The 26,257-nt window shown below is 41.1% G+C and overlaps 1 protein-coding gene across 1 annotated transcript in view; it reads left to right on the forward strand.

Moving 5' to 3' along the window:
• slc27a6 (solute carrier family 27 member 6) overlaps nt 1-21,396 on the forward strand; it is an 88,027-nt gene extending 66,631 nt beyond the window's left edge. The window contains exons 6-11 of the mRNA XM_078214344.1: nt 4,616-4,706; nt 10,990-11,188; nt 11,801-11,898; nt 16,065-16,195; nt 18,656-20,232; nt 21,140-21,396. Of these exons, the coding sequence (XP_078070470.1) occupies nt 4,616-4,706; nt 10,990-11,188; nt 11,801-11,898; nt 16,065-16,195; nt 18,656-18,832 (696 nt within the window). The 3' untranslated portion in view covers nt 18,833-20,232; nt 21,140-21,396. The remainder of the gene's footprint in view (nt 1-4,615; nt 4,707-10,989; nt 11,189-11,800; nt 11,899-16,064; nt 16,196-18,655; nt 20,233-21,139) is intronic.
• The last annotated feature ends 4,861 nt before the right edge of the window (nt 21,397-26,257 follow it).

Genomic DNA, 26,257 nt, shown 5'->3' on the forward strand with positions numbered 1-26,257 from the left:
CCCACATTCGGAAAGTATTGCTGGTTAGGTGCATTGCCCATTCTCCTTCAGTGTACCCGAACAGCCACCGGAGTGTGACCACTAAGGGATTTTCACAGTAACTTCATTGCCGTGTTAATGTAAGCCTACTTGTGACACTAATAAACTTAAACTATGGCATTCTAACCAACCAAGAGCATGTGCCAAACAACGTAAAGACAAGATCCAAAGAATGTCTAGCCAAGCTATATGGTCAGATGATAAGGATTGCCAGACCATCAATACACAAAGTTAGCTGATGTTCAGCACCAGGAACATCAAAATATGTATTGGCACAGTGGTAGCAACAGAAATTTGACCACCATCCAGATTATATGCCCACAAATGCAGAGTTAGCCTAATCTCTATGCAAACTGGATACCGGTGCAAGTGCACAGATCCTTCCATGTTGCATACTATATGACTGACATATTTTTGATAGTTGGCTTTAATCAGTAAGTGCAATAGCTGCACAAATCTGTCTTATGGCTAAAGGCTAACCAGCAAAGCATAATGAGTAAGACTGCTCACAAAATGCTCAAAGTGATTATAGCTTTTGCACATGCTGCAAGTATGTTTGCAAAAGGAGAAGTGAGATAATGCTGCTGAGTGTCTAAGTCTTTTAAGTTGAGCTGTGTGTAAGGCAAAGGTTAAGTGATATCTTTCTTAATATTTGATTTAATATTAGGATTTTCTGCACTAATAAAAACATTGAAGTAACTAGGAGGAAACTTAAGCAGTGTTAAGAATACAAATAGGATAAGATATATCCCTATTTGTCAATGTGTGAACTCAGAAGGGATCTTGACCTTTGAGTAAAAGTTGGAAAATGTTTTTTCTCATTTCATGGTTGCACTTGCGATAGTAATAAAAATGACAAAATGTCAGATTACAAAAAATGGGCGATGCAGCAGACATGTGAGTCTTAGGTAGTCTACAGGTTGGGGACTGACAGGAAACATCTGTGGGAAGGCTTATGTGTTGACCCAAGGCATGACCATGGATGAACAATGAGGTAATTCAGGCCCAATTATGCTGACCAGAGGCAACTTTAGTCTAACAGTGCGATGGAACAGTCTCTGGGCAGAATAAAAGGGAGAGAATCTTAGACATCAAGAGAAAACAAGACCACGGTCAATAGAATACTTGGATAACAAGATTACAGTCAACAGAACATAACCTAGAAGATGATGCCGCTGTGACATTTGAGAGCAAGGACCAGAGGTTGCTGTCACAAGAGGCCTAAGAGGCCTACAGACCACAAGGAGCACCATTCGAAAACCTGTGCTTACACTGGGAGAATATCACCTATCCAGCCAACAGGCTACACAACACTGTTCGAACTGAATATGTATACCCATTTCAAACCTGCTAAACTTCCTACTGTGGATCTAACTCAGAATTGATATTCAGGAGCCATCACTCATAATTTTTCCCAGGAGTATGTGATGTGCTACTCAAAAAATAGGGGAAGAAATGCCCAAAACTATTATGTGGGTAATGAATTACCCAATCTGAACACCAGACAGAAAGCTTGAGTGCAACATCCAACTGATGGCACCTGGAATTCAACAGAAATCATCAGCACATGCCCAGAACCAAGATCATATTGAGTACAAACACCAAATATGTGATGAAACAGATGCCTAATCAGGATAATACCAAAACCAAGCAACCCAGCTGTGGCTAGAACACAGTCTAAGGTGCAACAGAAACAAAGCACTCCTGACCAGCATTCTGAAAACATACAGCAGCCTCCAGCAAATATCCTCATAACTAAAGCTGGATGGACAAGCAAATAAGCAATCCATTTCAAAAACTCATAAATTTATTTATCTGTGTTAAATTATATTTGGAAACAACATTATTTGCCTTCATCATGTAAATAGTTTGCTTCTTGAAGGGTGAACCTTTTGATTAGCAAAAGGGGGGATGTTGTGATATGATCTGCGTGCACTTTTACAAAGACATATCTTAAACTACAGTCAATCACAACCCACCTCAACAGGATGTGATGTATTAATCCCATGACTTGGTACGCAGTCACTGAACACTATACTTAGTGTACTATACTATACTCCCAGTGAATATTCTCTCTATTTAGTTTTATCTTCAAGTTAAGAACCCACATGATTAGATCCTATCTTGTTGGACATGGTCATTGCTTGGCATTTAAATGTTCTTGGTCACTTATTAGCTGGATGTTATCCTAGTTGTGTTGCATGCAGGCAAAAACCATTTCATTATCTGAGGAGTTCTGTGGTAAGATGGTTGCAAATACTTTAGTCTTGTTTTTGGCACTGACGGATGAGCACCCCCACCATCATTAAACTTTTGCATTTTTGTGGAGCTTACCCCTCCAGTTAGTTTTATTGCCGACCACCTTCATGATTGAATGTGGCAGGGCTACAGAATTTTGATCCAATTCATTGCTTAGCTCTGTTTATATATCCTTGATTACCCGTTATCTAGTTGTCAGGTTTCTTATGGTCCTTTGCTGTAAATGCAACTGAAAATTACACCCCTCCTCAACCACAAAACAATTTGAAGAAGTTTGTGGAAATTTTTGATTAAAGGGCTATCGTTTAAAGCATCTTAAGCCAAGTTAGCTGGATGGTGTTTATCTATTTTCTATTACCTCAGTGGCTAGAAAGAAATCCTGGTATTGGTCCATCCCAATGGGGAATCATATTATCTAGAAAGCAAGATACTGTCTTGGTTGTAACTATATTTCGTGAGGTTATATGCAGCATGCTTTGCTGCTAGAGTTACATTTCTAGCCACTTCCCGAAACTATGAAGGACTTTGCCATGCATACCATAGCCTCTTGAATATTGTGCTGAATATTTGGACTTTCATTTATGCATGTGGGAAATTGTATATCCAATAAGAAGCTCTCTATTAATCTTTTTCAGTTTAATGCAGTACATTTTCACAATTTTCTGTTTATTCCTATTATCTTTGATGTTTGGTTGGAAAGTCTATTAATGTAAAAGAACACACCGTAAAAAGTTTAACAACACCAGGTTAAAGTCCAACAGGTTTATTTGGTAGCAAAAGCCACACAAGCTTTCGGAGCTCCAAGCCCCTTCTTCAGGTGAGTGGGAATTCTGTTCACAAACAGGGCATATAAAGACACAGACTCAATTTACATGAATAATGGTTGGAATGTGAAACTGTCTGTCTTGTCTGGAGACAATACACATCTTTTTAGCCTGTCTTGATGCTCTCTCCACTCCCATTGTTTTGTTTCTTAAAGACTGGATTAGTTGTAAGTATTCGCATTCCAACCATTATTCATGTAAATTGAGTCTGTGTCTTTATAAGTTCTGTTTGTGAACAGAATTCCCACTCACCTGAAGAAGGGGCTCAGAGCCTCGAAAGCTTGTGTGGCTTTTGCTACCAAATAAACCTGTTGGACTTTAACCTGGTGTTGTTAAACTTCTTACTGTGTTTACCCCAGTCCAACGCCGGCATCTCCACAAAAGAACACACCACCAGACAAATTTGTTTAAATAAGTTTCTGTAATGTGAATCCATTTGCAAGAAAGTGAAGCACATTAATAGGCTATGTTATGGCAAACATGTGAAGTGCTTTTCTCGACAGTTTGTCGTGCAGGTTCCGAGAATAATACATTTTCTTTTGTAAAGTGTTCTTGATAACAGTTCCTAATGGCAATGCACAGCTTGATTGGCCTCAGTGTTGAGAACTTCTGCCTCTTTTTTTTAATGTGGCTTTAGGATATCTCTTGTATGTAGGATGAACAGAAGTGGAGAACAATAAATGGCTTACCCAAGCTGGAGTTTTCAATCTTTAAATGTAGTTTATCTAGCACGTTCAAATATTTCCTTTCAGTTTTGGAGCTAGTTATAGTTGAAGCTTATTCACATGATCAGATTCTGTTAAGAACATAGAACAGTACAGCACAGAACAGGCCCTTCGGCCCACGATGTTGTGCCGAGCTTTATCTGAAACCAAGATCAAACTATCCCACTCCCTATCATCCTGGTGTGCTCCATGTGCCTATCCAATAACTGCTTAAATGTTCCTAAAGTGTCTGACTCCACTATCACTGCAGGCAGTCCATTCCACACCACAACCACTCTCTGCGCAAAGAACCTACCTCTGATATCCTTCCTGTATCTCCCACCACGAACCCTATAGTTATGCCCCCTTGTAATAGCTCCATCCACCCGAGGAAATAGTCTTTGAACGTTCACTCTATCTATCCCCTTCATCATTTTATAAACCTCTATTAAGTCTCCCCTCAGCCTCCTCCGCTGTTCTCCAACAGAATCAAAATGATGTTCAAAAAGGCTTATACGCTTCAGAGGAAGAGAAGAGCTGCTTTTCAAAATTACACAAAGGTTTCAAACATGCAGTGCCCAAGGTGATTGGTGAAGGTGCATTCATAGAATGAGGAGTGCGATACCAATAATAGGTGATCCAATGTTTACAAGACTGAATTCCCATTTTTAAGAGGATTTTTATGAACTCTACAGAACCAATTATGCAATTGTGGAATAGTTATTTTTGCTTTTGCATCAGATGTAATTATATTGAAAGTAATTCTTTCCAAATCTTTTCATTCTTCAGACATTTCTACCATATAAACTGGTGAAATATGATGCTCAAAAGGAGACACCTATAAGGAATGAACAAGGGCGATGTGAAAAGGTTGGCAAAGGTATGTTTAGAGGGAATTCTACAAAATAATAACAATTTATTCCGTGCTATTAAAGTAGAAAAATGTCCCAAGTGCTCCATAAAGATGCAAGTGCAAATGCATTTAAAAAACACAGTCAAAGGCCAAGTCATCATAGCCCTGCTTCACCAGCAGTTTCTGTTTTTTTTAAATGTGGGATGTGGGCAGCTCAGGCAAAGGCAGTATTTCTTATTGATCCCTAAGTGCTCTTGAGGAGGTGATGACACGCCATCCTCTTGAACCTCTTCAGTTTGTGTTGTATAGGTACATCCACAGTGCAGTTAAGTGAGGAGTTCAAGGATGAGAAATTGCCTTGCTACAAGTAACCCCGTCCTATGCAATACATGCAGTGTTCTGGAGATTAATGACATACACAGTTCGATTCCTCGTGGAATGCTCTGTTTTGGCACTATTCTAACATCACACAGCTGCACTGGCTAATATAACAAATTTGGGTAACGAATGTGCGGGCAGAATCTGCATTATTTATTGAAGGAAAAAGAAGTGGGAGGCTGCAAAAAGGATCCTCCAGTAATGTTATTTAAAGGGTCAGACATCCTGTTTACAGGTAAGTCCAATGTTTGGAACTTTTTCTATTGCAAAGTGTGTGGAGAAACTTGGAGTCTTTTTAGGGGTGTTGTGGTGATTTCCTGGATTTGCCACATCGCCTTTTGCCAGAGGAGTTGGCGACCTGTTCACACACAGACTTCTACAGTATTCAGGGAAATATTGACCTTTGGATCTGTAGCCCAACAGGAAAATGGAGCAGGGGTGCGAAATGGGCAGGAGACTGTCTAGTAGGCCAAGCCATGCACTCTGCATCTCGCTGTGCATGTCCTTTCAGTACTGTCCTGTATGCTGCCCCATCAAGGTCCTCATTTGAGTTCTCTGCAACAGTACTCATTTTCCACCTCACCTTCTGGTGAGCTAGCAACCAAACAATCAACTACCCCTCATTTGACAATAGGTCACTCTTGCCCACATTGCTTGCTGATCCCAACTCTATACTAACTTACATGGCATATGTACAGTAAGAAGTCTCACAACACCAGGTTAAAGTCCAACAGGTTTATTTGGTAGTATGAGTCTCATCTGATGAAGGAGCAATGCTCCGAATGCTTGTGCTACCAAATAAACCTGTTGGACTTTAACCTGGTGTTGTGAGACTTCTTACTGTGCCTGCCGCAGTCCAACGCCGGCATCTCCACATCTTGGCACATGTAGGTAGCAGTATCTGAGTTGGTAGTTGTGAGTTTTAGATCAAGTGAAGGGTCCTTGTTGTTAATGCTGGATTGTGTGCTGTTGCTCTCTTCCTCCTGCTGGAGCTACTGCAACCAGGCAGGTGACAGTTCCTGGGTATCTCAAAGCAGGAACTCAAAAAGGGAAGACTGGAGCAAGGGAAGGAGTGTGGGTGACGAGCAAGACATCCATAATGACACCATCTGCAGCTTGCTCATCATTCTGGATATTAGATTGAGAACATGTTGGGAGTTCAGAAGACGCGTAAGGCAGGACGATGTCATCACCTTCAGTTCTCAGCGATGACGGATGCCACAGGCCCATCGCAGCCAGCACCATGATGCAGAGAACCATGTCACCATGTCCTCTGTAGGGCTAAGGAGATGCAGCTGCCCTTGTTCCCTGCCTATTCTAGTCTGCTCCCTTGTGTTATGTTCCACCTTGTCCTGCAAGAGAGAGCACACAATATCATAGAACATAGAAAACCTACAGCACAAACAGGCCCTTCAGCCCACAAGTTGTGCCGAACACATCCCTACCTTCTAGACCTACCTATAACCCTCCATCCTATTACGCTCCATGTACTCATCCAGGAGTCTCTTAAAAGACCCTATTGAGTTCGCCTCCACCACCACTGACGGCAGCCGATTCCACTCGCCCACCACCCTCTGTGTGAAAAACTTACCCCTAACATCTCTCCTGTACCTACCCCCCAGCACCCTAAACCTGTGTTCTCTCATAGCAGACATTTCCACCCTGGGAAAAAGCCTCTGAGAGTCCACCCGATCTATGCCTCTCAACATCTTATACACCTCTATTGTGTCTCCTCTCATCCTTCGTCTCTCCAAGGAGAAAAGACCGAGCTCCCTCAGCCTATCCTCATAAGGCATGCCACTCAATCCAGGCAACATCCTTGTAAATCTCCTCTGCACCCTTTCAATCTTTTCCACATCCTTCCTATAGTGAGGCGACCAGAACTGAGCACAGTACTCCAAGTGGGGTCTGACGAGGGTCTTATATAGCTGCATCATTATCCCCGGACTCCTAAACTCAATCCCTCGATTGATAAAGGCCAGCACACCATACGCCTTCTTAACCACCTCCTCCACCTGCGGGGCTGATTTCAGAGTCCTATGGACCCGGACCCCAAGGTCCTTCTGATCCTCTACAGTACTAAGAGTCTTTCCCTTTATATTGTACTCCTTCATCCCATTTGACCTGCCAAAATGGACCACGACGCATTTATCTGGGTTGAAGTCCATCTGCCACTTGCCCGCCCAGTCTTGCATCCTATCTATGTCCCTCTGTAACTTCTGACATCCCTCCAGACTATCCACAATCCCACCAACCTTTGTGTCGTCGGCAAACTTACCAACCCATCCCTCCGCTTCCTCATCCAGGTCATTTATGAAAATGACAAACAGCAAGGGTCCCAGAAACAAACAGCAAGGGTCCCAGAATATAATCAGTGATTATATTGCACTGCGTTTGCACTACATACCTGCCATACCTGAAAGCTGGCGGTATATGAAAGCAATGAGAGGTGGGTTTAAGACTTATAGCCTTGGTGGGTGAAACAGAGATGGAGTATCCAGATGTTAGGCATGGGTATTGTCTGCCAGGGGAGTGCTGCTGGGTTAGCGATGAGAATGTGGTACACTGAGCAGCATGAGAGGCTGACAGTGTGATGGGTAGATGTCATGTGAAGACCTAATGTTGACTACTCACATGAAATCATGAGACCTCTTGTGGCATTACTGCCAGGTCATCAGTTCCAGGCTCTGGGAGTTGAAATTCTTGACAACTTGCTCCCACTTCCTTCCGAGGGTGGTCTTTGAGGGTCTTCTGGCCACTTACATACCAAAGGTGCCACTGCTTCTTGTCCACTGCACCACCACTGCCTCCAGTGCTGAATGCATCACTGTGGATCCCTCTGTCTGCCCTGGTATTCACTGTGCAATGATTTACATTTCAGGAGCTTCCTAAGATATAGCCTTCCTAAGATATTTCAGGCTGACTCTACCAGTGGTCCATAAAAAATACTGCTGCATCATTCTACTGCGTGCGGGTTCCAATAGGCAATGTTCAGGTGTGGACTGCAGCGTGCAAGTCACTTGAGTTAATGCTGCAATCATTCAGGTGAGGTGGCTGCAAGAAGTTTGCATCTTTCCCACCTTGGACATGTAGGATATTGTGACTCAAGTGCCCCAAAAATGGGACTAACTGAATTTCAGCCTCCAGAATTCTGACCAGATGTGCAGCTAGTTCTGCATCACTTTAGCACTGTAGCTGCTTTGTTATGGCCCAAAGCCTTTTGTTGTATCCAATGCATTCATTGGTATCAGGCACAGTGGATCAATTGGCTGAAGACAGGATTCTGCTATGGGAACTTCACGAGGAAGTTGAGCGATCATCCACTTGGCATTTCCGGCTGAAAGTGGTTGCAAATGCTTCAGCCTTACCTTTTATACTTTGTGAGCTCTACCATCATTGACCATAGGAATGTTCATGGAGCCACCACCCCTTGTTAATTAGTTAACTGTCCACAACATTTGGGTATGAACTGCTTCAGTATCTGAGAAGGTGCTGAACCCTGTGAAATCATCAGCAAACACCTCCCCTGTCTGACCTTATAATGGAGGGAAGGCTAATGATGAAGGAGCTGAAGATGGTTATGCCTTGGGCACTGCTCTGAGGAACTCCGGTGGCGATGTCGTGAGACTGAGATGACTAACCTCCAACAATCATAATCACCTTCCTTTGGACTAGATATGACTCCAACAATAGAGAGTGTTTTCTCCCTGATTCCCATTGAGTTCAATTTTGCCAGGTCCACCTTGACGACACACTCGTTCAAATGTTACCTTGATATCAAGGGCAATCACTGTCACCTGCCCTGTTGAGTTCAGCTCTTTTGTTCATGTCTGGACCAGTGCTGTAATGAGGTCAGGAGCTCAATGGCCCTGGCGGAATCCAAACTGAGCATTGGTGAACAGGTTATTATTGAATAACTGTTGCTTGATTACACTCTTGATGACCCCTTCTATTATTTTGCTGATGATCGAGAGCAGACTGATGGGGCAGTAATTGGCTGAATTGGATTTGTCCTGTTTTTTGTGGACAGGACATACCTGGGCAATGTTCCACATTGTTAGTTAGATGCCAGTGCTGTCCCTGTACTGGAACAGCTTGGCTTGGGGTATGGCTAGTTCTGGAACACAAGTCTTTAGTAGTATTGCCAAAATGTTGTCAGAACCCATAGTCTTTGCAGGATCTGTGCCTTCAGCCATTTCTTGATGTCGAATGGAATTGAATTGGTTGAAAACTGGCATCTGTGATGCTGGAGACCTCAGGAGAAGGCTTATTCACATGACACTTCTGACTGAAGATGAATGCAAATGCCTCAGCCTTGTCTTTTGCACTGATGTGCTGGCTCCCCAGTGATTGAACATGGGGATATTTGTGGAGCTTCCTCTTCCAGTTAGTTGTTTAATTGTCCACCAACATTCATGGCTGAATTTGACAGGATTGCAAAGCATAGACCTGATCTGTTGGTTGTGGGATCAGTTAGCTGCTTCTGCTTTTGGCATGCAATTAGTCCTGTTTTGTAGCTTCAAGAAGGAGCCACTTCATTTTTAGGTATGTTCAGTACTGCTCTGGCATGCCTTCCTGTACTCTTCATTGAACCAGAGTTGCTCCCCTGGATTGAAGGTGATGGTAGAGTGGGAGATATGCTGGGCCATGAGGTTACAGATAATGCTTGAATACAATTTTACTGCTGCCGATGGACCACCGTGTCTCATGGATGTCTAGTCTTGAGTTGCTAGATCTGTTCAAAATCTATCCCATTTACATGGTAGTAATGCCGGAGATTACGGTGAATGATGGGACTTTGTCTCCACAAGGATTGTGAGGTGTCACTCCTGCCAATACTCTGGTGAGCAGATGTATCTGTGGCAAGCAGGTTGGTGAGGATAATATCAAGGATATTTTTCCCTCATTGGTTCCCTCACCATCTGCCACAGATCAAGTATAGCAGCTATGTCCTTTGAGACTCAGCCAACTTAGTCCATAGTGGTACCACTGAGCCGCTCTTGGTGATGGACGCTGGTACCATGAGACTTTATAGAGTCCAGAACCAAAGTTGAGGACTTCCAGCGCTGTTCCCTCCCCACTGTATACCACTGTGCCATTACCTCTGGTGGGTATGTCCTGCGATGGGATAAGACATTCCCTGGGATGGTGATGGTGGTCTCTGGAACATTGGATCATTCTATGACTTTGAATAAGTCAGGCTGTTACTTGACTAGTCTGTGGGACAACTCTCGCAATTTTGGCATAAGCCCCCTAGGTGTTAGTAAGGAGGACTTTGCAGAGTCAATAGGATTAGGTTTGCCATTGTTGTTTTTTGGTTCTGAGGTTGATGCCAGGTGGTCCAGTGACATTGGCACTAAGCCACAACCTCACCTTGTTGCTATATCAAGCTAATCCGTAAAGAATATTTGTTCATGAGAATTATCTATTCTTACCTGATATTTTATTAAATAAAAATAATCAGTATTGTTATAGGATCTCAATTGATTTTAAAGGATGTGTCTTAAGTGATTCTTAGTGTTCATCAGTTCAGGTTATTGTCATGTTTTGTAATGTAAAAGTTACACTCAGAGTCCTGTCAGTCAGTACTTTGTAAATGTACCATTATTAATGGACAGTCTTTTCTTTTTCCATCTGTGGGTCCTCACTGCGTCTAAATAAGTTGCCATATTTTCTACATTACAACAGCAACTACACTGAAAACAAACCTAATTGGATGTGAAGCACTTTGGGACATCCTGAGGTTGTGAAAGGCTGTATACCAATACAAGTTCTCTCTTTCTTATTTACCACGTGAAGACCAAACACAGTGGGAGTTTGGATTGTGCACAGTGCAGGCACAATGTTGTCCATTATAGCCCAAATTTTGGCTGCATAGTTATTATGTTATTTTGTAAACTGGTATTATCAGTCTATTCTCCTCCTACGGTAGGTGAGACTGGCCTCCTCATATCTCCAGTGACTAAATGGAACCCGTTCAGTGGTTATGCTGGAAGCAAGAAGTTTTCACAACAGAAGCTACTGGAAGATGTTTTTAAAAAGGGGGACCTGTATTTCAACACTGGGGATCTGATGTCTGAGAGCCAGGATGGCTTTATTTACTTCCGTGATCGGATTGGGGACACCTTTAGGTAAGCAATATTAAACGTGAAACCCCTCCATCCTTTATTCCATTGAGGATGAAAAATGGGGTTCATTTGAATCCAAGGTGGCAAATGTTTCTGATTTTCTCTTGAAATCCTCAAGATCAAATTGTTGATTTCAAATTAATTTGTGATTTTACTTTAGCTAAGCTATTAGGTGTCAGCAGTATTGATTCTGACTTGTATGGACTTCACTGCAAACAGAATTGATGTGATGTTTAGTGAACAACAAAAGTACCCATGCAGGCACCTTTAATAGCAGCAGCATACTTACTGAGTGCTCTATGCCAGACCGAAAGGCCACATCAGGTGTCACCTGCCGACAGATTAGAAAATGGGTTCTAACTATTTTTATTACACAAGGGAGAAATTAGCTTAAATGCTTCAGTCAGAAAGCACCTTATTTCTACTGAGCCAAGCTCTGCCTTTAAAGAATTATACATACTCACAATTTACAGAAACATAACTACTTTAAATGCATGCTCAGTACTTCAACCAGAAAACAAGCATCAGCCATGAAACTGTTCTCTTTAAGAGTAAGTACGTAAACCTTTCCCATGTTGGTGATATAACCATTGGTCTAAATGTTTTTGTTTTTAGATGGAAAGGGGAAAATGTTGCAACCACAGAGGTGGCTGAAATTATCGGAATGCTGGACTTTGTAGAAGAAGCCAATGTCTATGGAGTAGCCATCGAAGGTGAAGAATGGCTGTGTAATAGCAGCCTTTCATTAATTTTAGACTTTAAAAAAATGAGTTGGTCTTCTAATTATGGCATTTGTGTCTGGCTTGCACATTATCTAATTATGCCACATTTCTCAAGCATATAATGGGTGCAAGAAAGATGAGCACCAGGCAAGAGCTGAAACAGAAATTGAAAGTTGGGAGCCCATTGCACAGTTGTGGAGAACCTTTTGAAGGGTTTTGAAAGCACAGAATGAATAGAACTCCAGGGGGGTGTGGAGAAAATTTTGGAGAACGCGGGGTTGAATTTCATTGAGGTTCATTCACAGGAATCCTGGGAAAATGGCAAGTGAAAATGAGAGGCTGTTGAGAGGAGAGTTGAAGTAACCTGGCCTGGAGTTTAATACTACTTTTCTGATTTTTCTCTCATTATTCTCAATATTGTATTGCTCATCTTTTCCTCTCTATCATTACATTTTTACTCATTTTTAATGTTTGACTTTGTTCTCTAAATTCAATCTTTCTTAAAAGCAAATTATGGCAGATGCTAGAATCTGAATGGACATCCAGACTCATTAGCTCTATTGTGTCAGAGCTGCTGAGATTTTCCGGCATTTTCTGTTTTTGTTTCAATCTTTCTTAATTCTGGTGCATAGGATTGCATCTACCTTTACAACATGGAAACAGGACCTTTGGTCCAACCATGTTCATTGTTTTCACATTTTTTCTTTTCTTCCTCATCAGTATTGTTCATACTAATTTTTTCCTGTTTTTTGATCTAATTTTGGCTGTTATCCTGAAATCAGCCCATCTTCACCTTCATGTGTTTGAGCAAAGTGTCATTAAGATCACTGAGGGGCAAAGGCAATCTTAATAATCTTGAGAAATTCGTCTTACATGCAGGGCAAAAATTACACATTCTTTAGAAAACCGGGCTGAATCTTTAACAGGAAGCTTCTAATTCAGTAGGAAAACTAGTAGAGGCATCTGAAAATGAGTGGGTAAGAAGCACTTGGGCAAGTCAGGAAATCAATACTTATGACATATAAATACATAAGAAATTAGAACAGGAGGAGGCCATTTGGTCCCTTGAGTTTTGTTCCGTCCGTCAGTAAGAGCATAGCTAATCTGCATTAACTCTACTTTCCTACCTCTCCCCAATCGTCTGACTCCCTGATAAATTAAAATTTTGCCTAACTTGAACCCTGAATATAGTTAATGACCCAGCCTCTATTGCTCTCTGTAAAGTACTGGTGAATACCAAAGATTAACAACCCCCTAAGAAGAAATTCCTCCTCTTCACCATCTTAAATGGGAGACCCCTTATTTTTAAACTGTGCCCCCTAGTTCTAGATTCCCCCTTGAAGGGAAAAATCTTCTCAGCATCTAACCTGCTAGGTCCTCTTGGAATCTTAGATATTTCAATAAGCTCTCTTCTAATTCTTCTAAAATCCAGTGAGTCTAGGCTCAACCTTTCCAACGAAGACAATCCTTTTATCCCAGGATAATACAAAGGCTATGGACCCTGACAACAACCTGGCAGACTTGTGCTCCAGACTACTGCACCCCTAATTGAACTGTTCCCCTACAACAACATCAGTGGCATCTACCTGACAATATGGAAAATTGCCGAGGTATGGCCTGTCCATGAAAGAAGTTTAACAACACCAGGTTAAAGTCCAACAGGTTTATTTGGTAGCAAAAGCCACACAAGCTTTCGGAGCTCCAAGCCCCTTCTTCAGGTGAGTGGGAATTCTGTTCACAAACAGGGCATATAAAGACACAGACTCAATTTACATGAATAATGGTTGGAATGTGAATACTTACGGCTAATCAAGCTGTAAGTATTCGCATTCCAACCATTATTCATGTAAATAGAGTCTGTGTCTTTATATGCCCTGTTTGTGAACAGAATTCCCACTCACCTGAAGAAGGGGCTTGGAGCTCCGAAAGCTTGTGTGGCTTTTGCTACCAAATAAACCTGTTGGACTTTAACCTGGTGTTGTTAAACTTCTTACTGTGTTTACCCCAGTCCAATGCCGGCATCTCCACATCATGACTGTCCATGAAAAGCAGGAGAAATCCAGCCTGGTCAGTTACCACCCCATAAGTCTACACTTGATCATTAGCAAAGTGATGGAATGTGTCAATGTCAGTGCAATCAAATGGCATTTGCACAGCAATGATACTCTAACTGACACTGACCTGGGCATCAGGCAGCATTTGACCACATGTAGGATCAAGGAACATTAACAAAATTATAGTCAATAGGAATTAGGGAAAGTTCTCTGGTTGGAGTCACAAAGAAGGCTGTGGTTATTGGATACAGTCAATCTTAGTCCCAGCACACCATGGCAGGACTTCCTCAGGGTAGGGTCCGAGGCCCAACTGTCTGCAGCTGCTTCATCAATGACCTCCCCCATCATAAGATCATAAGTTGGGATGTTGGAATTGCACAATGTTGCACCATTTGCAACTTTTCAGATACTGAACCAGTCCTTATCTATATGAGGAAAGAATCCTGGACAACATTTAGGCTAGGGCTGATAAGTGGCACCCCCTTCCCTTAAGTGCCAGGCAAAGATCTCCAACAAAAGAAAACCGAACCGCCTCCCCTTAACATTCATTGGCATTACCATCGCTGTATCACTAGTAACATCTTCGGGGTTACCATTGACCAGAATCTGAACTGGGTCAGCCATATACTATATGAGACTATATGAGCATGTCAGAGGCTCGGAATTCTATGTCGTGTAATTCACCTCCTGTCTCCTCAAATCCTCTCCACCAACGACAAGGCACAAGTCAGAAGTGTGATGAAATACTCTCCACTTGCCTGGATGATTGCAGCTTTAACATTATTCAAGAAGCTCGACACTATCATGTCAAAGCAGCCTGCTTTATCAGCATCCCATTAAATATTCACTCCCTTTACCACCGATGCATAGTGGCAGCAGTGTGTACTATATACAAGATGCAGTGCAGCAACTCACCACGCTTCCTTCAACAGCACCTTCCAAACCTTCAATCTCTACCACCTAGAAGAAAAAGGGCAACAAACACAAGGTAACATCACAAGCTGAACGTTCCCGTCCAGCCACACGCCATCCTGACTTGGAACTGGATCAACATTCCTTCACTGTTGCTGGATCAAAATCCTGGAACTCCTTTCCTAACAACACTGTGGGTGTACTTTCACCAGATGGACTGTGGTGGTTCAGGAAAGGGGCCCTCCACCACTGTCTCAAGGGCAATTAGGAATAAGCAATAGATATCGGCCTTGCCAGCAATGCCCACACCCATGAAAGAATAAAAGCGAAGGAATAAACCTAGCGTACCTTCTCTGAACTGTTTCCCAAACAAGTAATAAGGAGACAAAAACCATATGTAGTGCTCCAGATGTAGCCTCATCAATACCCAGCACAATTGTAACAAGACTCCCCAACTTCTATGCTCCATTTCCCTTTGTTAAAGACAAACATTCCATTTGTCTTCGTAGTTTCTGCATGTGAACATTTTTGTGACTTGTGTACGAAGCCACCAAAATCTTTCTATACCACAGCATTCTGCAGTCTCTCTCCATTCAAATAATATTCTGCCTTTCTGTTCTTCCCACCCAAATGTACAACTTCACGTTTTCCCACATTTATTCTCCACCTGCAAAGTTTTTGCTCACTCACATAACCTAGAAATATCCAATTGCAAACTTTTTGTATCCTCCTCATGACATATTTCCTACCTACCATCAGCAAATTTAGCTACAGTACACTTGCTGCCATCATCTGAATCATTAACATAGTTTGTAAATAAGTTGAGGCATGGCATTGATCCTTGTGGTACCTCCTCAGTTACAGTTGGCCAACCATTTATCCTGCCCCACTGTTTCCTGTTAGTTAGGTAGTTCATAACATCTTAATGGGGGATGAGAAAGAATTAAAAGAGGTTTATACAAGAAACGTGCATCCAAAAGCTTTGAGGAATATGATTACTTTCTTATTTATGAATGGGAATTGTTTCAAAGATAATTAAATGCACTGTGTTTATGTTTACAACAACTGAAATTTGAGCAACTCATTATTTGTGTAATAAATCTATATGAAGCAACGCTTAATGTATATTTATTTCAATTTCTAACTTTGTCAGACAAATTTTAATTAAGCATTTTTATGTTTTGTGCCCAGGGTATGAAGGTCGGATAGGAATGGCAGCTATCATCCTGAAACCAGTTCAAGAGTTTGATGGAAAAGAATTATACAGTCATGTTGTGAAATATCTGCCGAGCTATGCCTACCCACGCTTTATAAGGATCCAGGTCAATATTTACAATTTCTTTAATCAATTTAACACATTTATGAAGTTTAAGTTCTTATTAAAGAGGTAGTTGGACTTGGTAAACATGAATATGGCATACTTTGCCAGAGCAAAGTTGCACAGGTAAACTATCATCTTCAGTTCAAAAATATGACATTCTATTAAAAATGAAAGCTTAAAGAGCACTCCGATCAAGTGCAGAAAAATATTTAGGAGCCAAGCAAGACCACCACTGATGGGAGTGTTTCGCAATAATATATTTTCCATTATTACACATAGTCAAGTCATAGTCAAATATATTGAAATAGCTGTATCTGATCATGATTGTTGCTCTATTAATTCATTAGCTCAACTTTATACAATCTATATCAATGTCCTAGACAAGGGGAGCAAAGGCATGGCAGCTGAATTTGCAGATGACACAAAGATGGTCGGAAGAATATGGAAGAGGACATAAGGAGGTTTCAGACGCAGATAGATAGGTTGAGTGCGAGGGCAAAATTTGGCAGATGATATATAATGTGGAAATGTTGTTCACTTTGACAGGAAGAATAAAAAAACAAGGTATTACATAAATGGAGAATGGCTGCAGAATTCCAAGGTGCAGAGGGATTTGGGGGTTCTAGTTGTTACAATCCCAGTCGTTATAACTGGACGGGGAGATTCCAGAATGGAATCTCAAAAGAATAACTTTTACCTTTTTTTTGTAAAACATAGAAGAACAGAATTACAGGACCACTAGCTAGTTTTAACAATGAGGAAAAAACATTTTTAAAATATGAAATAATCACATTATGATACAATATTCCTTTACTCCCTCCTCAGTTTAACAATTACACACAGATTTTAAGATTAACATGGATAAGGACAAGAGTGGCCCTCTGGTGAGGATGTTTAATTGGGTGAGGGCCACCTACATTCAAATTAGACAGGAACTGGGGAATGTGGATTGGGAGTGGCTAATTGAGGGAAAATCCACATCCGGCATGTCGGAGGCTTTTAAAGGCCAGTTGTTTGAACTACGGGTCAGGCATGTCACGATAGAAATGGCAAGATTCGGGAACCATGGATGACAAGGGAAATTGTAAGCTTAGTCAAATAGAGAAAGGAAGCATACGATAGGTCTAGGCATCTAAAAACTGAGGGAGCCTTTGAGGAGTATTGTGAAAGTAGGAAGGAACATAAATGTGAAATTTGGAGGGCTAAAAGGGGCCATGAAATGTCTTTAGCAAACAGGGTCAAATCCCAAAACTTTTTATGCATATATTAGGAGCAAGAGGGTAGCAAGAGAAAGAGTAGGCCCACTCAAGGACAATGGAGCGAAGTTATGTGTGGAGCCACAGGAAGTGGTGAGATCCTTTATGAGTACTTTAAATCGGTGTTCACTAAAGAGAAAGACATAATGGATGTTGAGTTCAGGGATACGTGTGAACACTCTAGAGAATGTTAATATATCGAAGGAGGAAGTGTTGGGTTTACTAAATTGCATTAAGGCAGACAAGTCCCCAGGGCCAGATGGGATCTATCCCAGGTTACTGTGGGAGGCAAGAGGAGAAACATCTGGGGCCGTAACAGATATCTTCACATCCTCGTTAACCACAGGTGCGGTTCCAGTGGACTGGAGAATAGCCAATGTTGTTTTCTTGTTTAAGGAAGGAAGCAGGGATAATTGTTTTTGCTGCTAGTGCACTGCACGTGACATTAAGAGTCAATTATATAGCCTGACACTGGACATAGAAACATGGAAAATAGAAACAGGAGTAGGCCATTTGGCCCTTTGAGCTTGCTCCACCACTCATTATGATCATGGCTGATCATCCAACTCAGTAGCTTGATCCTATATCATTTATATCTATCACAGCCAATAAGTGACCTAGCACCAGTCCCTGTGGTACGCCACTGGACACTGGCCTCCAGTCACACAAACAGCCTTCTACTATCACCCTCTGTCTCCCACCACTAAGCCAGTTTTGGATCTAACTTGCCAAATTACCCTGGATACCATGTGCTTTTTTTTACCTTCTTTACAAGTCTCCACGTGGGACCTTGTCAAAGGCTTTGCTGAAATCCATATAAATTACATCAACTACACACCCAATCACTTCCTCGCACTGATTTATCTCTACCACCCTTCCACATGGTAATCCTTTGCCAATATTTGTTATTCCATCAGGAATAAGGAAGTTTAGATGTAGTTGTTAAATATATTCTGTCATAAGTAAGTGGCATTTTCATTTACATTCTTAAATTCAGATTTAAAATGGACTAGATCCTATTTTTGGCGCATGTCCTAAGTATGTATGAAAGTATAGGTCAGAATGTTGATGGCTTTGATCAAGAAGACAATGAGACTAATGCATTACCAGAGCAAAAAACATATATTAGTAGAAAATAATTTCTGAGACTTCCCTCCAGAAATGCTTAACTTAAAACTAATTGTATTTGTTTCATCACAACTTAGGAATCCATGGAGATGACTGGAACCTTCAAGAGGAAAAAAATAAATTTGGTGCAAGAAGCATTTAATCCCACAATAATAACGGAGCCATTGTATTTCCTGGATCCTTCTGTGAAATCTTGCATTTCAATGACAGAACAAATTTACAACCAAATTTTGTCATTCAAGATAAAATTATGAGCCATTGTTTGTGATTTGAACAGTTTACTATATGTCTATGGGAATCCAACATGATCACTTTTTCAGCACATAATTTTAGAGCATTAATTTTAATAGCAATTATGTTTTATTAGTACATTCTATTTGAAGGTCTATTTTTTGCAGGAAATATTTTTTAATTTGCCTTGTAAATAATTTTAATTTGTATCTCTGTAACAAAAACATGATTGATATATGTATATATAAAAACACATGTTAAAAGTAGCTATACTTTCTAAGCTGTTAAGAAAACCTGTATTTTCCCTTTAATTGACTTTTTAATTGAACAAGGTAGCATGATAAAAATGCTCCCACTCTGTTTAATTATCCTTTGTATTCCATTTATTATGTTCAGAATTGGAATGCTGCCCTTTTTACCAGGCACATTTGATTTTTTAATTTCCTACAGTAAGACCCACAATAATCTTTTTTAATTGCATAGGCATAATGTTCAGCGCAGTATCTATTTCAATCCTATAATTAATCATTTTGGTCCTGTTTACTGACCACATTCATTTTCTAATGCTCACTAGGCTAGAGCTGCCTAGTCTCTGGCAGGGTTCAAAGTAATTTTTTCTCGACATTTGATTATTCGGGAGCATTCCCTATGGGCATCTATGCTCGTGGCTCCACCTGAAAGACAGATTGTTCAGTGTGATTGGCTTCTCATGCTGGTTATGGGAGTGAGGTGGTCTCTTGCCTCCTGACATGCTGTTAATGCTGGCCGAATCTAAGGAAGATGCCCCCCCGGATAACTTGTCTACGCCTTCAACTGGTGAGGATCTCTAATGGAAAAGTCACTGAAGGCCTGACATGTGCTGCTGTCTTGAGGGCCAGTCTATCATACTGGGAAAGTAGAAGATCAGAATGGGTGAAAATCGTACCCTTGGAATTAAGAAGATGGAAGGGACTGGAAGGTTGCGTCTGTATGCAGCATGCTTCACATGGATGCCAGAGTGGCAGTGCAGGTGTTCAGTGAACAACCTCTGTGCAAAAGCTGAGTACTGCCTCACAAGCTGGCTTTGCGTTCATATGTGATGAGGAGATTAATAGGAAGGGAATTAAAGTGGTTAAGCAGAAAATTAAAAGAGCTTTCTTCGCATAGATCTTTTCTTTTTCAAGAAGGGACTGATCCTACACCATCTGCTCAATTTGGCAGGTTTGAAAAGGCACAGGGAGATGGACTTCCTCAGTGCAACTGACAAGGTATGAAGGCTTTGATCAGTTACACTGGGGATATGCAGGTATGGCCAGATGAGTGGCTGCTTTGAAAAGTACTTCTTCAGTCAGAGAGTCCCATCAATGCATATCAGGGCATTGCCAGTTCATTGGAAGACACTTCACCTGAACGACACTTCACCTATTATCTACCAGCCTTAATGGTGACATGGGAACAGCTTATACAGTTACATCATCCACCTCCACTGAGGCTCTGGGACAACAATTTACCACAGCTAAATGCTCCAATAGCAGCAGGAACAACACCAGAAGCAGCAACAGGCCTTTCCAAATGGGAAAGCTGATGGTCAACAAGATGCTGGAAGAAGGTGAGACCCCCCAGCAGAGGGTCGAAGGCAGAAGACCCACATCGTGAAAACCAATGCCTCAGGAGGATAGGGTCTGTCACAGTAGGTTACAACTAACACCTGCATGTTCATGGTGTTAGAAAGCCTTCCCAGCAGGTTAGGCAGGCATTCATTGGCAGTGACCGACAAGGTGCCTGTCATTGGAGGCCCTTCTCTCTTCTATAAGGAGCGAAAGCAGGGAGGTGTGAATGGTTGTAATGGCTACAGTGCAATGAAGGTGCCCATTGTGGAGGGCAAGTCTGAGGCATGAGGGAAACAGGGTGAGGGTGAGTGCGTGTGTTGACTGTTCAGATGGAGATGTGAGATGTATGGAAGGGGAGGAGCGAGTTGAGCTATCTGGTGGAGTGCTGTGTAGGAAAATGCTTTGAAAGTCAGAATGTGGAACTTGGCAGCTAAAGATGCTATGCCACTCACTTGTCATGTCCTTGTGAGGTCTTGGATTCCCATGGTACACAGTCTCCAGGTTGGAGAGGACACGCTGTTCTCATTTTCTCAGCCACTTTCATTTATACTTACTTGGTTGGAGAGGTTGTTCCTTTCCTCTGATCTTTGGGAGAGCTCACTTTTCTAAGGCCTCTAGGTAATAGCAGGAGACCTTGAGAGTGGCTATTCTCCATTTCTGTGGATGCTGCAGTATGGGAAGATGAACTTCTCTGTAACATACTATAATCCCTGTAAGGGATGTCGTAGAGCCTCGGTGGAGGTGGATGATGGAACTGTATAAGCTGTTCCCCAATAAAATGCTCACGTCATTAAACCCACTCTCCCTAATTTGTTGGACAAGCCCAGGGCTAGGCTGAGGTGGGGGAGATTGTGGCGTATTGATATTATCACTGGACTAGTTATCCAGATACCCAGGGTAAAGCTCTGGGGATCCAGGTTCGAATACCATGATGGCAGATCGTGAAATTTGAATTCAATTTTTTTTAAATCTGGAATTAAAAGTCTAATGATGACCATGAAACCATTGTTGTAAAATCTTATTGGGTTAGGGAATCTATCATCCTCACATGGATTGGCCTAACATGTGACTCCAAATCCACAGCAATGTGGTTGGCGCTTAAATGCCCTTCGAAATGGCCAAACAAGCCATTCAACAGCAATTATGGATGGGTAACAAATGCTAGCCCAGCCAGTGATGTTTACATCCCATGGATGTATTTTTAAAAAAGGTTGCCTTCTGGAATGAACAACTAGAAGGAGGGCCTGTTTGGCTTCCTGACCCAAAACAGAATCCTGAGATTCTGCAAAACATTATAAGATGCGGTCAATATGCAAAGAGATCAGTGAATGAGGGCTGACTTTCAACGAATATACAACCAATTGCTATGTGTTACAAATATGAAGGTAGTAAGATTGCTATGTTTTGGGACTGCCTCTTAATTTAGGGTAAGATTAAGGAATGAAGGGGGTTATGTGAACTGCTCTGAATTCTTGTCTAACAACAAACCTGGGATGTTAATAATGAAAAGAGGGCCCAGGATTTTTTTACTAAGAAGATACAAGGTATTCGCAACTGTAAACAATGACCAGGGCAGTTACACTGACGATGGTTAGACTGTTAGTCTCCAAATCCCAGGGAGGTGTTAGGAATTACAGGTTTTATGAAGGGGAATACTTTCAATTGTCTATTTAATTCCAAGATGGAATGAATGAAAGTCAATTCAGGGATTAGAAGTTATCTGGCTAGAAAAGAGCAAAGGAGGTAAGCCAGTGGGAGCTGAGAAGAGCTTTGGACCGGTTTCTGGAGAATGAACTAGCATAAAGTACAACCGTGGACAGGAATATTTCGAGATTTTTAAAAGTTAAATGGAGGATCTTTTCTGTAGGTTAGAATATGCCAACTGAATAGTACTTAGACAATCTTGCTTAAATTTATTAAAAGCAGATTACTGTGAATGTTGGAAGTTTGAAATAAAAACAGGAAGCGTTGGAAAATCTCAGCACATCTGGCAGCACCTGTAGAGAGAGAAAGTTTTAAGTTGAATATGACTTCAGAACTGAAAGGAGATAAATGTGAAGAGGTTTATGTTGTTGAAAGGGGTGAATGGGAAGTAGAATGAAAGGAAAGGTCTAGTATGAGTTAGAGGACAGGAGGGATTAAATAATGATGCCATGGAATTAATGGCAGAGTGGTAATGGTTGTAGTAAAGAAACAGAGCGTTGGTCCAGAGTGAAATACTTTTAGTTATTACAGTAAAAGTCTCTCAACTTGAAATATTTTGTGATCTTTTAAGTCAGTCACTGGAATTCAAATATCTTTGCTAAAAGTTATCAGTCTCTTTGGACATCCTAACACATGGGAGAGGGGAAGTAACAGACATAGTGGTATGAGTCTGTTGAAATGGAGGAAGGTGATGCTACTTGTACAATAATTGTTTTGAGTTGAGCTGGGTACCTATTGTGCAGAATAGGGAGATGGAGATGCTGAAACCAAGTGTTGAAACCCTGTTACATTCCAATGAGATAAATAGTCTGTCTGCATAACTATAAACTTTTGGTATCTTCCTCATTCATCTTCAGTGTACGTTTTCTGTACTTCTAATATTTATGTTCTAATAGCATGGCAAGAACTGCAACCAGTATTTCTCGATGCCTTGTGCAAATTCAACGTCACTTGCTTTTAATTTCATTGTTCCTGTGTATAAAACTATTTATCTTTTTAATAGACTTTTCATCTGCTACCACCTCTTCATTTACCCCATCTGTTAACATTCTTACCATTTAAGGTATACTTTCTTTTACTGCCCTATTTCTCTGGGTTGTGGGGAACACATACATGAATGACTTCCTCCTGTGTGTTTTCAAGGAATAAGGTTTTGTGACAGCAGTTCTCATTCAGGAAATTGGCTCAAAGTAAAAACAATGTATAGTTAATGTGAGCCTTAAAACCATGGTTAATTACTCTTCTGTGTCTTTCACAACCTCTGTCAACATTCTGAGATGTACATCATCTGGGCTTGGCAACTGTTTGATATTTGGTCTCATTAACTTTTTGTAACATGCAATTGAAGTTCATCGACTACACCAAGATTAAGAAAACATTCCTTTATCCCATTGGCATCAAAACTGTATAAATACTCAATGGAAAACGGAACTCCAAGAAGGAAACTATTTAGAAACAATATTCACCACCATGTTCCAGATCTCTGCCCCATTCATGGCCTCAGCTCCTCAACGCAGGGGTTCACCAGTTTTGTTCTGCTGCCCAGCTCTTGGCTGCAGTCCTGCTCCCTTCTCTCTCCATGAGGCTTCTTCAGACTCATGGGTGTTGTTAGTTGGACTGACTAGGTCTTCAACTCCCCTTTCTGGTTCCTTGAACCCATGAACGTGGGTTCATGTCACACTATTTGTAATCCCCACAGCTTGCCTGGACCTGCAGAGTCTCACTGTCTGGAGACAATACATGTCTCTTTAGCCTGTCTTGATGCTCTCTCCACTCACATTGTTTATATCTTAAAGACTTGATTAGCTGTAAGTATTCGCATTCCAACCATTATTCATGTAAATTGAGTCTGTGTCTTTATATGCCCTGTTTGTGAACAGAATTCCCACTCACCTGAAGAAGGGGCTTGGGGCTCCGAAAGCTTGTGTGGCTTTTGCTACCAAATAAACCTGTTGGACTTTAACCTGGTGTTGTTAAACTTCTTACTGTGTTTACCCCAGTCCAACGCCGGCATCTCCACATCATCCTTAGCCACTCGCAGGGGCTTTGAGGTGCCACACTGCCACTCACAACTCCTAGCCCTGTCCTTGCTGCTTTCTCCTTTGCCTCATGGAATCTGGCTCTGCCTTCAGCTTGCTATTGTCCCTCTGCAAAGAGAAGCACATGTGGGCCGACAAATTCCAATGCTTGGTGCAGTACTCCCACCATCGCCACCTGCTGCCAGAGTTCTTGTTACATTTTTGTAATTCTTTCTGAATGTTTTTAGTAGTGAAACCTCCGCATCTATCTCCGGGACCCTTACAATTTCATTTTCTTCTCCCTCTGCAAAAGCTGAGACAAGTTACTTGTGGTTATCTTTGCCATTCCATCACTTCCAAGTACAAGATACTTCCCTTCGTTTCCAAGTAATACCACACTTTATTTTGTAATCCTTTTCTCCTTAACAGGGTATTTTTTGGCTTTGCGTGGTAGTTTAAAATAGATATAGCGTGTGGCTAACCAGTTTCATATCTCCCAATTTTTATTTGCATTGAAAACAGACTCATTTCCAACTCTATCTGTTTTACTCTATTATTAACAACTGGCAACTGCCTAAAATTTCTCAATACCCAGCATTGTGAAAACAACCCACTCAGTCAATACATTTGTTCTGCCAGCTACATTAAATAGCTGTTGATCTTACTGTGGCAAATAGGAGCTCTGCTGCAAATCCTATATACAATCTTGAAGGCCAGAAAATTTCTTGGAGTGGCTCCTGTCCCAATACATTTCTTCACTGGAAGTGCAGTGGACATCCGTTTGTCATTGTGAATGATTGAAAACTCATATGTGCTACAGAAACCAATTATTTATTGAGAGAATTTGTATATATGATAACACATTTGGCTGTAATTGATATCCGCTCCCTTGCTATTATTCCTCTAAATAGTTATAAGCATAATATGACAATTTCAAATAAAGAAGATTAATGGCTGAATAAGAAATTTGAGGAGATTTTGAAACTGAGGAAATGTGAATCTAAAGAATTTGAAATAAGCATTTCATCAACTACATTGTGCATTAAAAATTGTGTGGGGTGCATTTATTTACTGAAAGCAGTAAATTTTTGGTACGCTATCAAGTTCATCTCAAAAGCAGAGCTGCTTCCAACTTCACATCATAATGTTCCTGGATGATATATTTCCATATAATGTTTAGCTTGGCCAAGCACTGCATACTTATAATGGAATGTTACTTCTGCATTCTGAAAAGAACTCTTTTATCTCAGGGGATGAGGCTAAGCAATTGTTTTCAAGGGAATTAAATAGAATTACAACATGGAAACATGACATTGTGCTTACCTAATCCTTGTTAGTGTTCATCCTCCACATGAATGGTAATCCTAATCTCATATACTTGCCCTGCTTATTTGCCATTGGTATAGGAGTAGACTATTCAGTCCTTGGAGCCTGCCTAACTTATTCTGAGATATTGACATGGTCCCTGCTTCAAACAGTAAGTCCGGTAATTGTTTTCACAGCCTCACAACATGATATTAAAATAGTTTCTATTGCTCAAAATGTCAGCCTTGGCTCAGTTGCTAGCACTCTTGCCTCGGAATTACAACATTCTGGATCTCAGTCCCACTCCAGGGCTTAAGTAGAAAATCACTCCAGTGTTGTACTGAGGGAGTGCTGCACTGTTGAATGAGATATTAAACCAAGGTCCCATCTGACTACTTGGGTAGATATAAAAAGTCCCATGGTACCATTTTGAAAAGAACAGGGGAATTATCACAAAACAAATTAGGTCATTATCACATTGCTGTTTATGGGAGTTTGCGGTTTTGCATATTGGCTGCTGTATTTTGAACATTACAACCGTTACTTTGTTGACTGTAAAGCGCTTTGAGGTGTCTGGTGGTCATGAAAAGTGCTGTACAAAAGCACTTTTTTTTCCTCAATTCTAATCTCTTATATTTATTTTATAACTGATCTCTTTTACTCTGCTGCTTAACCACAGCACATGGTCTGTTTCTATCTATCCTCTCCTTTCATAACATTAAAATATCTCCAAACATATCTCACTATTACCTCTCCTATCCTAATAAAAACAGTCCAAAGTTTTGAAGTCATGGCCATAAATATAACTTAACCAGATTAATCTTATTTGATT

Source organism: Mustelus asterias, chromosome 6 (assembly GCF_964213995.1).
Source record: "Mustelus asterias chromosome 6, sMusAst1.hap1.1, whole genome shotgun sequence".
Taxonomy (NCBI): domain Eukaryota; kingdom Metazoa; phylum Chordata; class Chondrichthyes; order Carcharhiniformes; family Triakidae; genus Mustelus; species Mustelus asterias.